This window comes from Vulpes vulpes, chromosome 16 (genome assembly GCF_048418805.1).
Source record: "Vulpes vulpes isolate BD-2025 chromosome 16, VulVul3, whole genome shotgun sequence".
Taxonomy (NCBI): Eukaryota; Metazoa; Chordata; class Mammalia; order Carnivora; family Canidae; genus Vulpes; species Vulpes vulpes.
Window position 1 is genome coordinate 65832937 of NC_132795.1, and position 15627 is coordinate 65848563.

General features: G+C 44.1%; 1 protein-coding gene across 2 annotated transcripts in view; it reads left to right on the forward strand.

Annotated features, from left to right (window-relative positions):
• The window catches only part of UXS1 (UDP-glucuronate decarboxylase 1), a 93125-nt gene that overhangs the window by 39658 nt on the left and 37840 nt on the right, over nucleotides 1–15627 (forward strand). For both annotated transcript variants that reach the window (XM_025992369.2, XM_025992370.2), the window contains exon 6: nucleotides 6369–6549. In XM_025992369.2, the coding sequence (XP_025848154.1) occupies nucleotides 6369–6549 (181 nt within the window). The remainder of the gene's footprint in view (nucleotides 1–6368; nucleotides 6550–15627) is intronic.

The window sequence follows — 15627 nt, forward strand, 5'->3', positions numbered from 1 at the left end:
GCTGTTAGTCATGTTGGGGTCCCTTGTACCTGAGTATTTTTCTTTGTTTCCTGTCTACTTTCTGGGGCTGCTATCATGTAAACACAAGCTCAGTAGCTTAAAACAACAGAAACTGAAAATCTCCCCCTACTGGAAGCTAGAATTCTGACATCAGGGCATTGGTAAGGCGGTGCTCTCTCTGAAGTTTCTAGCACGAAATCTGTTTCATGCCTTTCTCTTAGCTTCTTGTGTTGCCACTAGTGCTTGATTCCTTGTCTTGTAGACACTTCCATCCAGTCTTTGCCGCCATCATCACATGGTGTTCTCCCGTGTGTCTCATACTGGATTTAGGGTTTACCCTACTCCAGAATGATCATATTTCAACTAATGACATCTCAACTGATGACATCTTAACTAATGACCCTATTTCCAGATAAGGTCATGTTCCGAGATTCTAAGAAGGATGTATTTTCTGTAGGGCAGTATTTCTGCTGCTTCCAAAACTTTATCTTCGTCTCTGATTTTCAGCATTTTCAGTATGATGTGGCTACAAGCATCTGTTTGTGTTTGCATTTCTCCTGCTTGGATGGAGTTTGTCAAGCTTCTTGAATATGTAGGTTCATGTGTTTTATGAGTTTGGGGGACTTTTCAGCCATTATTTCTTTGACTATTTTCCTGCTCGTCTCTTCAGGTGCTCCCATGACAAGCCTGTTGGTGTGTTTATTGCTGTCTCATACTGCTCTGAGTGCTATGCACTTTTCTTTCTTTCTTCTCTCTGTTCTTCAGGCTGCGTAAGCAGTCTCGATTTATCTTCAGGTTTGTGCGCTTGCTTCTGCCAGATCCAATCGGTTGTTGCCTCGCTGTAGTGAGTTTTTCTATACTTGTCAACTCCCAAATTCCCATGTTTCTATTTTATAATTTTTCTCTTTTTAGTCTCTATTTACTTCTTCAAGCATGGTTTCCTCCCACTCTTGTGAACTTATTTATGCTGGCGGACTTGAAGACTCTGTTAAATGTGACAGCTGGGCCCTCACACAGGCAGTTTCTGTTGCCTGGCTGTTTTTCTCTGTGTCCAGATCACGTGCGTTCCTATTTCTTTGCATGTCTCAGAATCTTTTGTAGCGAACTCGATATTTTGGGGAGTATATTGTAGCAGCTCTGGATACTGTTCTCCCCTTTCTCCAAGCCTTCTTTTATTTTTTCTTGTTTACTTGTTTGTTTACTGACTTGGCTGATTTCTTTCAGTGATGTCTGTTCACTTGGAGTGTGGGACTCTGACGGTCGTTGCTCAGAGGCTGCAGCCTTGGGGACGGACACAGTCACTCTGGGATGGCTGTGGTTCTAGAAGGGCTCTTGTTGACCATCTCTTAGCCTGATTTCTCTGTTAAGCTGTCTGCCTTGTGTGGTATCACACTGTTAGGCTCTAGTAATTGCTAGTTGAGCCAACTGTGCTTTAAACAGTATTTTGCATTATAAATTGTTCCTCAGTCTGATCTAGTTAAATTCTGGCCCCTTTGCAGTGGTAGATTTTTAGACCAGTCTTTGAGGTTTGTTCTGATCTGAAGAGGGCTCTTTTAGGTGTTTCTTCTGGTTCTCTCTACTAAATCAGCTGGCCTGTGGTTAAACTTGTTGTTATAGAACTGCTGGGCTCCTTTCTGTTAATTACCACTTAAATCTCCATTATTTTCGAGATTTTTTTTTTAAAGATTTTATTTATTTAATCATGAGAGACACAGAGAGAGAGGGGCAGAGGCACAGGCAGAGGGAGAAGCAGGCTCCATGCAGGGAGCCTGATGTGGGACTCGAGCTTGGGTCTCTAGGATCATGCCCTGGGCCGAAGGCTGCACTAAACCGCTGAGCCACCAGGGCTGCCCAGTTTTTGAGATAATCTTTATGCTTGAACTTTCTTACTTTTTCTTTCAAATTAAGCCTGTCCCTCTGGGGAGAGCTTTGGAGCTCTGTGTTTGTATTGACTGCCTCTGTCCCTACAGAAAATCTCTGAGCCACTACTATGGAGCTGGAAAAGGGATCGACATTCCTGCTTACAAGCAGGGACCTAGCAGGAACAGTACCCCAGGTCCTCTTGCCTTGCCTCTCTGGGCATGGAGTCCACTCTATGAGTTCACTGGGGCAAAGGTGACCAGAATCCCATTACTCAATCACAGCCTGCCATGTCTGGAATAGAGCTTCTGCCCTGTGTGTGGGAACTGGAGGAGGAAGATGTCTCTTAACCACTTGGCTAACATCTCAAGAATTTAGTCTGGGCAGCTCACAACTGGAGGGAATGAGGAATGTGGATGACCTGCTCTTTCTGGTGAGATACCATTATCTTTTGACTGGGAGCGCCATTGTTTTGGCCACATCTAATACCCACCCACTCTGAACTATGAGGGTGAGGGGTGGAAATGTGGGTGTGGGCCATGGCTCAGGTGTCACTGATTCTCTTTGTTCTTACTGAATTTTAGATTTTCTTTCTTTTTTTTTTTTGAATTTCAGATTTTCTTAATAAATGTTTCTTCATTTGCTGTATACCTTTAGGACAATTTGCAGAGACTTTAAACAGTTAGGTTTTTTAATTAATTCTCACCAGTTATGGTTGTTTTTTGCTGGGGGATGGGTCTGTGGAGCACCTGATGTTGCCATTCTGTAAGATGTGTTTTATCTGTGATCTTGATATATATATAATAGTTGGTACACAAGGTTTTTTGTTCTTTTGCCCATTCTCTAGGCTGTAGGACTATGTATCCCAAACACCAAAGTAATACTCTTGAATCACTATTAAACTTTATACACCACAGAATCTCCTTTTTTCTTCTGAGTTGTGGAAGACCTCTTGCCTTTTTAGATGGTGTACATAAATCTTACCCTGAGCAGACTCTGACTTCTGTTCTACATATACCCCTGTCTTTTGGGGTTATTTCTACCATATCAAAAATGCATAGGTACTGAAGCATGAACTGAGATATATATCCATGTCTTCAGCAGCAGAGAAGAGTTAATTTTTCTAATCTTTCTGCTGCCACATGTCAGAATGATCAGAATATCTGATGCCCTGCACTCATGTATGAGTCCTGCACATCTTGCAAGGGTTATCATTGTATCCACATGGGATGATCTTCCCGTTGTTGCTGAGTATTAGTGAATTTATTTCCCTTTTCACATAACCACAATAAATGGACTGTGTGTTCTTTACTCATCTGCCGTCTTAAGCCACATTTCAGAGTCATCTGGTGCCATGTCGTTCCTGAAACCCAAAGCCTTTTCAGTGATTGTTGAAGCCTTAGCACAAAGGAGAGGTTTGTTCAGAAAGGCATTCTTCTTGCTGACTTCCTGAGCAGCATGAGTTTGAATGCTGTCCTTGAACTGGACCAGGTTGGCTGCCTGTGAGCTCGCACAAGAGCAGGAAGTACAAGCAGTTGAGATGAGCTCATGGCTGCAGAGCCATGCGAAGCCGTGTGCAGCCTTTTCAGTTCCACTATAAGAGGTGTCCTGTCCTTTGTTCCTACTGTCTTTTTGGGGTGTTAGCTCTTGTTATTCAAAGGGTATGCCTGAGCTTGGCAATTCATATTCCTGAGGAAGCTTGTAAGAGATGAGATCCTGCCAGGTTTGTTTCTGTTTGAAGTGCTTTCCTAATGGGCTGAGATTGATTAGGGAGAGACCTTGGAGAGCCACCCAGCTGTGTTACATAAATCTTTAAGTATTTTTGATAGAAAGGACTTACTCAAGAAAAACGGTTCAGATGCATTTTAAGCAAGGCTGAGATGCTTCCAGCAATTTTATGTCACCACTAAAACTAGTAAAATGTTGGAGGCAATCACATATAATTTAGTGCTCTGCATTTCTGGTAGCTCTGAGCTGTCACTCGGTTATTTTAGGTGTGGAGATAAAGTTAGCGTGCGACAGAACATCTTAGTTTAAGTAACATTTGCATATAGATACAGAGTTACATTAAAGAAGGTTAAATTTCTTTGAAAAGAGATGTAATTTTTCTGATTTATGAACTGTGGAAGGCTTGGGAAAATGCAATGAAATGAAGGCACAATAAAGTGGATTTTCATCCCTCAAGTTAAGCACTACATTTGGAATTCAGTTATTTTTCCTGAAAATTCTGTTTTCAAATCATTGTTCAGGTGTACAGAGGAGATGTAGGCATGCTGAGGATAAAGCATGAACCAGGCACATCTACAGGTAGTAGGAAGACCATGAAATTCTGGGGGCACCCAGGTGGCTCAGCGGTTGAGCATCTGCCTTCAGCTCAGGACATGATCCTGGAGTCCTGGGATCAAGTCCCACATCGGGCTCCCTGCATGGAGCCTGCTTCTCCCTCTGCCTGTGTCTCTGCATCTCTGTGTGTGTGTCTTGTGGATAAATAAATAAAATCTTTAAAAAAAAAAAAAAAGACTGAGATTCTGAAGACTCTGACCATATTCTGTCATTACTGGGGATCTGGGGATCTTTTTTTTTTTTTTTAATTTTTATTTATGATAGTCACAGAGAGAGAGAGAGAGGGGCAGAGACACAGGCAGAGGGAGAAGCAGGCTCCATGCACCAGGAGCCCGACATGGGATTCGATCCCAGGTCTCCAGGATTGCGCCCTGGGCCAAAGGCAGGCGCCAAACCACTGCACCACCCAGGGATCCCTAGGGATCTGGGGATCTTGGTCAGAACCTCTCTTCCTCTGTGTGTCAGTGTCCTGTCTCCAAAATAGAGCAGATTTAAGAAATGGTGCTCTCCATAAAGAAGGAATGCACCTGATTGAAAGCTGATGAGCATCAGGACTTTTCAACCATCCACATTCTCAACCATTATACAGTTGACCCTTGAATAACTCAGGGGTGAGAGACACTGACCATCTGCCCCCCCCCACCTTGCCACGTGCTGTCGAGAATCCACGTGTAGCTTTTGACTCCTTTTGCCTGCTGTTGACTGGCAGCCTCACCATGATGTGAACAGTTGAACAACACATACTCTGCATGTTATGTGTATTATGTATTTTGTTCTTAAACTGGAGAAAAGAAAATGTTATTAAGAACATCATAAGAGAAAATACAATCACCGTACCATCCTGTGTTTATTGAACAAAAATCTGCATAAAAGTGGAGCCATGCAGTTCACACCTGTGTTGTTCAAAGCTCAGCTGTGTTTGTATTTTCGTTAGAGCATATGTAAATGTCTGGTTGGTGTTGGTGGCATTCCTCTATGGCTGGCAGGACCCCACCCCGTCCCCCAGATCTACCTCCTTCAACCAGAGGTGGCTTAGCTTACACCTCTGGTAAACACTGTAATTAGGTATCAGATTTTATCTGAACAGAGCACCTGAAGACTCTGACCATATTCTGACCAAACTAAATGTTTTAAGACCCATAGTCCTAAGGGTTTATGTGCTTTTTTTTGGTAAAAGAATTGGCGGATTTTTTTTTTTCCCTACTGTGAATTCTTTCAGTTTGGAGGAGGAGGGTGAGATGAGTGCAAGTTTTGATGGCAGAGAAGGCGGAGCAGAGAACAGAACAGGGCAGAGAGGGTAGTTTCACGGCCTTGTCTGCTTTCTGAGTTTCTTCTTTTTACTTCTTCCTCCCCAAAACGCAGTATGCTTTATCTGGCCCCCTTCACTTATACCACATAATTTGAATAAAGTCTTTCTATTAGTTTAAATGATGTTTTTCCATCGTGGTTGCCTCTTTCCATTTGTTGTGGCTCAGGTCTTGGAAGCACAGTATTGCTGGCCCCCTGGCCCCCACAACTGCATCTTGTCCCTGTTGGGCCTGTTGGCGCACCTCATGCAGCGTTTGCACTCCCACTCCGACACTGACCCAACGGTAGAACCTAATCATTTAGGGCTTTGGTCTGCAAAAGTATCTGTTGCTTATTCATTTGTTCTTGTAAACAGTTGGAAAGATCGTTTTTGTTTGTTTGTTTGTTTGTTTTGTTTTATGAGGGTTTTTTGTGTCCAGTTTAAAAAGCACTTACATTATTTGGTAGTTCACTGAATCTCTGCACGTTGCTAATCATTTTTTAAAAGAGAGTCATTCTGAAACTCTCCAGGAGTAGTGGTAGAGTTATACAACTGATGTTCAGTGTCCTCTCCATTATAAAACAAGAACCTTTTAATATAAAATTCTCTGTAAGAGGAGACATTTGGAAACTTGTAACTTTCTGTACTGTCGACTGGGTGGTAGCTTAAGTTTTTAGGCTGCCTATAAGTTGACAGTAGTATAATGACTTGTTCTGGAGGAAAAGTGAAGATGCTGCCTGTAAACAGTGTCTTCTTCCTTGCTCTCCTACCAAGTTTTAAGTTGAGGCTGCACCAAAGGCATATCCCCTTGAAGTTGGTTGTCACTGTGTCCTCTTGTGCTTTCTCTGGGGACATTGGGCACTGTGTCCTGGTGCAGATAACCGGAGGAGCAGGGTTCGTGGGTTCCCATCTCACCGACAAGCTCATGATGGATGGCCACGAAGTGACTGTGGTGGACAACTTCTTCACCGGCAGGAAGAGGAACGTGGAGCACTGGATCGGCCATGAGAACTTCGAGCTGATAAACCACGATGTGGTGGAGCCACTCTACATCGAAGGTGAGCGAAAGTGCACATTAACAGCACATTGAGCCTGGTGGGTGGGCTCCCCAGAGCAGCTGGCCCCCAGCTGAACCTTCTGACCTGGCCACAGTGAGTTTGAGCTGTGCCTCCTTCCTGAAATGGTCTTACTGTGTACAAGGCACTATCCTAGTTTCTGTGATAAGATAACGATTACAGCAGTGTGGGTATTTGACTTCACTGTTTTGAGCACTCCTGGCTTTGAGTGTTGTCTGTTCAAGAAGGGCTTGTGTAATCCTCCTCACTGCATCACACATCAGTTGCCCATCCCACTCATGTGAAAGTACTTCTAGCTCCCCGCAGGGTGCTAGCTGGTATGGAATGCTGATTAATAGTGAAATTCCACATCTAAGAGTTTAAAGCCTCAGTAACTTTGTTATTCTAAAGGAGGTGGGGGTTGGGGGCTATGTGAGTTGGATGGTGGTCCCCCAAAGAATATATCGATGCCTTAACCCCTGGAACCTGTGAATGTGATCTTATATGGGGAAAAGGTCTTTGCTGGTGTAATGAAGTTCATATCTCAAGATGAGATCAGTCTGGATTTCCAATGGCAAGTGTCTTTGTAAGAGACGGAATGGAGAGGACACCGATGCATGGTGAGAAGAGCAGGTCTCTTGGAGACCGAGGCAGAGATTGAGGCCACATAGCCCCAAGCTGAGGACTACCTAAAAGCCAAGGAGGGATTCTCCTCTAAAGCATTCGGGGGAAGTGTGGCCTTGCCAGCAGCCCCTGTTTTCTACAACTGTGGGAAAAGAAATTTCTGGTGTATTAGTTTGCCTGATATGTGGCACTTTAGCTACAACAGCCACAGGAGCTGAATATGGGGGCCTCTGGTGGACTTTAATTGAGATTGTCTGAGGTGCTTGGTTAACAGGCTTCTAAGGGCCTTGAGGTCACCAGACTTCACATTCGTTCTCATTTAAATCTGACCAGAACCCTGCCCTGAGAGGTAAATGGTATCATCCTCTCTTGAATGTATAATGGAAAACTGGAATTGGGTCGTGGTCTGCCCAAAGCCCTGCGGCTGTGAAGTGGTCAGGCCAGAACTCAGCCTGGGGTTTCAGGCTGGGATCATCACCCGCCCCTCCTCCTGTGTGGGTAGTGTGGCCTTCTGCCTTCAGGTGTTAACCAGTCCTGCGTATGTTCCCTTGTCAATAGCAGGTATCTTGGAGAGTCCCTGTAATTACTGAGCAGGCTTACTGTGGGTATACTATGTTTCATTTACTCCTATCCTTGAAAGTTCTCCAGTGTTTTATTACAAGTATCTTCGTCTGAGTTTTATTTCCTTAATGAAGAGTTTGAATATGAATTTGGCCAAATGCTGATAATGTCTTCATTGTTTGGTGTTGTCTGTTTCACTAACTCCTAAATAGCACTGAGCATTATCTTCAAAAACTACTAACAAAATAATTGCTAACTTGATCGAAAACACATGGTTCTTTGGTGACTAACAAAAAGTTAGAATTTCTAACATGTTAAGTTTCATAAAAGAAACCTAAATACTTTCTTTTACCTTTTCAAAAAATTTTGCTTTTCATAGTTCTTCATAATAGGGATATTAATCATTTAGTATATATTTAGTACCTGCCTCCCCCTCCCCCCGAATCTGGCTTTTATTTAATTGAAATTTTATAATTACAGTCTCATCTGTTTATTTTCCCTCTGTGCTGTTCTATTTCTTTTATGCTGTAAGTTCTTTTATGCTGTAAATTTTATTCTCCAAGAATAGAGAAATATTTAGTCACGGTGTCCTTTGTGTGATTTTGTTTTTTTGTTTTTTTTTTAAACATGTGATTATTTAATTTATCAGGGAAATATTTTAGGGTTAGGCTGTAGTTAGTGAAGTGAGCCTAGGTAGTAGATAAATTAGCTCCCCTTCACCCTGGACTTGATTGTGGGTTTGCTGTGAGGGTTAATTGAGGTAATGCACGTGATGAGGCGCTTACAGGCGGAATTGCAAAGTGTGGGCGATAGCATGCTGCAGTGAAAGTCCTCCCTCATGCAATTAAGGTCATGAATCAGCTGGCTCTAAGATACTGAGATTACCTGGGATTGTGTGGGTGGGCCCACGTGATCATGCCGGTATTGCAAAGCAGTGGTGGCGAAGGTGGAGGAGCTAGTTGGAGAGATTTGGTAGGAGGGATGCCACGGAGAGAAAGGCACGAGGGAGGTTGGGGGGATTCGGGGTATGAGGAGGACTCGACCCACGGCTATTGGCTTTGAAGGTGGCCTGGAGCCAGAGCGTGCCAGCAGCCCACAGCCAGCACGAAGACGGGGACCTCAGTGCTGCAGCCTTATGGAACTGAATTTTGTCAACAGCTTGACTCACCCGCTGATGGCAGGAATGCATGCAGCCCTGCTGACACCTGATCTCAGCCTGTGAGGGCAGAGATGAGAACCAGCTGAGCCACACTGTGTGGCTTCTGACCTGCAGATGGCAGTAGATTATAAATGGGCATTTTTTTAGCTTCTAAGTTTGTTAGGGCATCAGGAGAAAACTGCAGGGCTTAGCATAGGGGCTGGCCCCTAGTAAGTGTTCCCCCAAATAGTAGCTTCTGTTATTATTGCTCTATTTCCGCACATGGCAGTAAACATTTGTGAAATGAAACTATTGATCACATAATTTAAGTACTACCAAGAAGCTGAAACTTAGTAAACATAGTATGTTGGTAAGTAAATTATCTGCTTTGCCTCAGAGCCTTGACACCAGAACTATTTGAGACCATTTCTCCTGCTTCAGGCAGTAGACTCCGTGTAGAGGACAACCATGAATGCACCAAGTGGACTCGCACAAGAAAAGGTTCATACTCCTTGCTCTTTGCTGTGGGAGTGGCACCCATGCAGGAGCACATAGAACATTTCTCCACCTCCATAGTCTAAAGCCTGTTTTCCACTTTCTCCAACCTTAGCACAGAGTCAGTCCCCCCACCACCTCCCCATCTCCTCACTCTTTCTGCCCCCACAGGCCCACCTGAGTCTGCATCCCATATGGGTAAAAGAGCACCCATCATTGGATCCCATGTGTGGGTACAGTTGTGCATTTCACGGGCAGTAATCCTTCCCCCACCAAGCCAGACACAGCATGAATTTAACCAGATGAACTTAGCTTGATTTGCTCCCTTCTCCTCGGTGTTGCATTGTCACATGGAGGATGACATAATTCAGGGCACCCTTGTGTGACCTCTCATCACCTTGAGTTTGCATTGCTTGCCATAGTTCATTTCACTTACACTGCAGTTTTTCCTCTGATTGAATTTTACAGCCGGTGCTCGTCCTAGGTGGGATTGCCATTTAGGGTAGTGTCTCTGAGTAGCCAGTCTTTGAGCAGTGATGAACAAGTTAATGTGTCCCATTGATGGGATAAAATTATTCTCCTATGTGCGGTAGAGTGTATTACAAAGTATGTACACCTAGTGTTCTCATAACTCTGCTTTTGAGTACCTTTTTCCTAGTAAGAGAAATTCCATTTGATGTGATGTTTATACCAGAGCAGGAATGTTCTTCAGCTCTGAAAAGCATTTTATGGAACTTGTTTTGGTTGGTTTTTCTGGGGCTGGCAAGTTGTTTGGATTCTAATGGGGTAACAATGGTGTCACTTAATTTGGCAGTGTCATGGTGGAGCTTCGTTACTTTTCCTTCACAGATTTCCTCTTGTTATTTTCAAAGTGTAACCATTATGCCTCAGAAGCAGAGGCATTTAAAAAAAAATTTAAAAGCAATTTAACAAAAAAATTTTAATTTCTAAAAATTTATAAATTTTGTAATTTTATATTTATACAATTTTATATTTATATTTATAAAAAATTTTTAAAGCGATTTAACTGTTGTGGGAAATTAACTGTTGGATGCACTTGAGCATGGTGAGATTGGGAGGGGAGAAAGTGATTGCCACATGCCCGGGGTCAGGGCTGAGAGTGGGTACCATGGAATTCGGGGATCACCATGTGATCATGAATTGTAAACTGCTTTAAGACCAGCGGTGCTGTTGTCATGGGGGTTCTGTTAGAGGCCTCCACATTGTCTGGGCTATGTTGTATAGAGGAGTATCACTGCTTTGGAAGGAATTGTAATACTGAAATAACTGAATCTGGTTTCATATTGCTTTAAAAGAACTCTGGATTTTACCAGCTGAGACATTGAAGTTTCAGATAGTGAATCCACCCTGCAAATATTGAGCTGTGGAAGGAGTAAGGTTAATTCTTGCAACCCATCTATTAAGGGTCTGGGGAAGGTTCCGACAAGCCAGATTTGGGAAGTAGCAGGTGTGTTCGGGTTTTCTAAGGGTGATGCCGGGCCATGGAGATTGTGAAAGGAGGTGCGCGCTGGGACAGCCCCTCATTCCAGCCTGGAGGCCTGGCGGGCAGTTTTGGGCCACAGGGGGCTCCGTGAGAAGGGAGGATGTCTGGAGAAAGATCCCTGTGATCATGGGGGCAAGGATGATTTGGGATGCATGGGACACGGAGCACTGACCCCAGAGACTTTTCAGAGAGAGCTAACTCTGCTGAAGGATGATGGAGGTATAGGTCCCCAGCTTATAATGATCAACTTAAAGATTTTATGACCTTAATAATGGTGTGATAACAGTACACATTCAGTAGAAACCACACTTCAGATTTTTCATTTGTATCTTCTGGGCTAGGAACATGCCGTCCCATCCTCTTGTGATGCTGGACAGTGGCAGCCACAGCTCCCAGTCCGCCAGCGATCACAAGGGTCAGCAACCTGTACGTATTACAAAGTAGGCTTTGTGTTAGAGGATTTTGCCCAACTGTGGGCTAATACAAGTGTTCTGAACACATGTGGTACAGGTGAGGCTAAGCTATATGTTCAGGACTTCCTCATCATTTGAATGTAGTATAGTTTTATTATTGGTGTTGTTCGATATCTAGGATGTTTGCAAATACGGGGCCATGATGAACCCTGCTTGAGAAAGCTGTCCCGCATACACATCAAAGTCACTTTTGTTATTGCCTTAGTCTCATGTCCAGGCTCCTGATGTATACAGCCTGTGACCCTCCAGATGCTGTCCCAATTTACTTGTCCACTGTCTGCATAAGCAGGAATCTTGAAACTGACATTTCTGTAGAGGACAGAAGAAGAGACAGCCATTGCATCATGGGGAGCCTGCTTCTGGAACATGCAGTTACCTGACCTGTAAGAGGTCCTGGAAAATGAAAGCAGAAAATGGCCGTCATAAACACTCTATGAATACTGACTGTGCTCCGGAGGTAAATAGGTATTGTTCTCATGTGCAAGTCAGGAACCAGTGCCTGGAGTCCCATATCGCACCTCGTACCTAGGTGTGGGGATCGATCCTGTGCAAGGCCAGGAGGGGTGGGTACCAAGACAGGGAAGACAGGAGAGGCTGGACTGGCATACCCAGATGCCCCAGAGTTGACCACGAGTGATGGATGGAAACTGCATTTGCCAAGAGCATTGGGTCTGTGTTGATGTAGATACTTGAGGAGTGCTATTCTGATGAGAAGATTTTTATTGAATTATAATTTAGACATTTTTTTCTCCCTTTCAGTTTTTGTTGCAAATGTAAACATAAAGTGCAAAGGCTGCAGATCCAAGATTCCCCCTCTGTTAAACTTGGGGCGGGGGGGAGGGGGGATTTCTGCAGGGAAGCTCGGGCACCATGGGTGCTTTCTCACCACCGTGTTATCATGGTGACCCCTTAGCACTTGGGGGCATTCCGAGGGAGGTGAGGGCAGCTGCCGGCCGCAGGAAATGGACAGGTGACAGCACTGACTGTAACTTTTGATGCTGGGGCTGAGGCAGACCTCTGGCATGTACAGTCTTCCCTTTGCATTAAATCAATATTATTTGATATGAAATCAAGGCAAAAATCCCACTCTCAATTCTTTGTGCCAAGAGAAATTTGGTCTTTACACTGAAAAGTTCTATATCTTCTAAAATCCTGTTTTCCATCATAAATGCTGGTATTGGGGAACCAGGGTGAAGGTCTTATGTTCCACGTGGCAGACGGGAACATCTTGTGCAGCATTTATGGCAGGGCTCTGGCCTAGACTACAGGGAAAGAAAGTGTATCAATGGGAGTACCTTTATGCCGGGATTTTACTGTATGCTAAATAATCGCACCAATTCACAGCACCAACCAACTTTTTGTTTTATTCAAAGCTTCAGGGTACAACTCCTTAATGGGTATACCTTACCAGTTTAGTAAGGTGTGGCTCTGGTACAGGAAAGCAGTCAGACACAGGCCACGAAAATCACTGGGAGATGTAAACATTCAGTTGGTTTTTATGTGGATTTCCCCTTTGGTAGGAAACTATACTTGATTTTTTTCATGGAGCCTGAACAATTCTGGGTGATCTCAAGTTGTTCAATTTCGACACCTTTTCCCTTTCATACTTACATATCATCTGTGTATTTTCCAGGCACAGTGACATTCATCCTGAAAATCTATAGGATGTTGGTTTGTGGTCAGTATAGTTGCAGGACTGTTGTTTTTGGGATTGATGGTGGGGCCGAGTGTGCCTCAGTTGGACCCCACCCCTTGGCCATCCTCTTCCCAGCATGAAAATAACGTCCTGTGTTCTGGCAGGAGTGCTGCTTTGGACCTATTTAAGGAAATTCTGTGAAAAAGTAAACACTAGTTTGCTTTACTGTTTCCCTTCTTTGATCATTAATTTGAGCTCTTTTAGGGCTAATTGTTTAGGCTCCTATTTTTCTGGCCATGATTACAGCTAATGGCCCTTGCAAATGTGACAGGGTCACAAGGTCACTTGGTCAAATGGAGAGGCTCAGCTCCAGTGAATTAATGGGCATGCCCTGCTTTCTCCTCTTCTCTCCCTCCCCTCAACTTAGATGTTTGAACATCATGTTCATTTTTGGTGTATGTTTTTGCAGTGCAGTTGACATCTTTTGAGGACTCCCCCCCCCCCCCCCCGGGCTGTGAGGGTTCACTTTGCTGTTATTATTAATATTGCTCAGTACTTTTATAACACTTCTCATTCTTCTGATTATTTATGTTTCTTCTAAAATCCGCCCCCCCCCCTTCAGAATTCCTTACCCAAGTAATTGCTCAACAGCCTCCATTGCTTGGTCCTTTCTAGGACAGGGACCAGAGTTACTGTCATTAAAGCTCCAGACAGAACACATTCTCATGGGAAGGGGAGGGACTGTTGGATATATTGATTTTCATAGGATTTCAGATTCTTTTTAAACATGATGCATCAGTGGTGCCACTTAAAAGTGACAGTTTTTAGGGCCCACCTTAGCCTTTCCTCGTGGGATGACCAGGGAGCTGTGGTCAGGCTGAACTACAAGGTGTGAAAACATCAACAAACCAGATGGAATAGCTTTTTGGATAAAGAGGCCAGTCTATGGCTCATCTCCTTACTCAGCTCGCTTTAGTGAGCTCTGCTCCCAAACTGGCCCTGGCCCTGGAGCCACATAGGGGGAATTGGTGTTTCATTATAAGCCTGTCTAGCCCTTCTGATGCATTAGATCTGCCCGGGTATCTGCATTTGTGTGTGCACATAGGTAACAAGTAGGGGGCACCCTCCTGCAGAGAGCAAAGCTCTGTGGAGCACCTAAGGAGGAACAAGGCTGTCTTGTTCTCAGTGACTTTGCATCTGGTGAAGAGGATGTGTAGAAAGGCCCAGACAAGGCGGGGTGCAGTTAGTGCCATGGGCAACTGGCGGTGAGAGTGATTATCTCTGACAGGGCCCATGGGAGGGCTTTTGCACATAAACTGACCGCTGAATTGAGCCTTCCAGGATAAAGTGTAGACTTGTGCATACGCACAGGAGACAAGGAGCAGGTTGGAAATGTTCATGTGTTTTATTTGGTGTCTGACTTACGAGGCACAGGCTCTCAGGGCACCCTCTTTTCTAGTCTTTGATGCGCTATAAGACTTCTTCGCTGCAGATGTTGTCACCTCAAGAGTAAAAACTGCTACATGATTTGTTCTGTGAGATCACAACCCATACACCTGGTTGACATGGTCTTTGGGAAGCACGTGGCGGCTGCACCTGCATGAGCAGAAATCCAAGGGAGCAGGCTCCAGGTCCAGGCACACGGTTATGTGCTCTCTGGTGTGGTGCACAGGTCTGAAGGCCTGGCCAGATGAATTCTGTTGTGGATCTGGCCCACTCCTGCTCAAGAGCGGCAGCAGAGTGTGCTGAGGTGTTTTGCACAGAGGAGATACAACACGTGTATGTGGAGTTGGTGGTCTGCTGCCTATACACCTGCCATCTTTGAGCTCTGAAGCAGGTGAGCAGGGACGGACTGACCCATGCTCTTACTGGTCTGTCTGTAAGCTACAAAGGGTAAAACAACCTAAGAAGGACAGCATTCCATGAGACCTGACTTGTTAACTTAAACTTTGTAAGTGTTTATGTTTGCTTTTTATTTTTAGCTGTTTATCAACTCAGAATAACTCCAGGGTGGGGGTCAGAAAGCAGTCACAGGATTTTCCTTTACTCTTCATGAATTTGCATGTTAAGATTATAAACAATTTCAAAAGGTTTTGAGTTTTCTTGGTTTTCTTGAAGAAAGATTGGTCTTTAAAAGTGTGGATTCTATTTTTAAATAAGTAGTTTTCAAATGTGGCTTTAAAAGTATGCGTGTGTGTGTATATGTGTGTCCAGAGTCTCTCCACCTGGAGTGTCTGCATCTGGATGCCAGGGGTGCAGGCATCTCTCATTCAGAAGCTTCACTGGGTAGCTCATGTATCCGGCAAGGATTAATTCAGAATCTTGAATGACAGCAGTGGTCAGGAACCTGACTTTTAGCTCCTGTATTCCTAGGGGAGAGACAGGGAGAACAAATAGATAAACCCAAACCATTCATCTTGACTTCAGCTTTAGTAAAAGTTAAACCCTTTTCTCACTAATACTCTTTTCATCTTTTACTGCTTATAAGTATCTTACTTTGCTTTTTGCCATCTTAACCATTTTTCAAGTGTACCAGCCAGTAGTGTTAAATTCACTGTGTTAGACCAGATCTCCAGAACTTAACTTTTTCATCTGCAAAACTAGAACTCTGTAGCCATGAACAGTAGCACTCCTCCCACAGGCCCTGGGA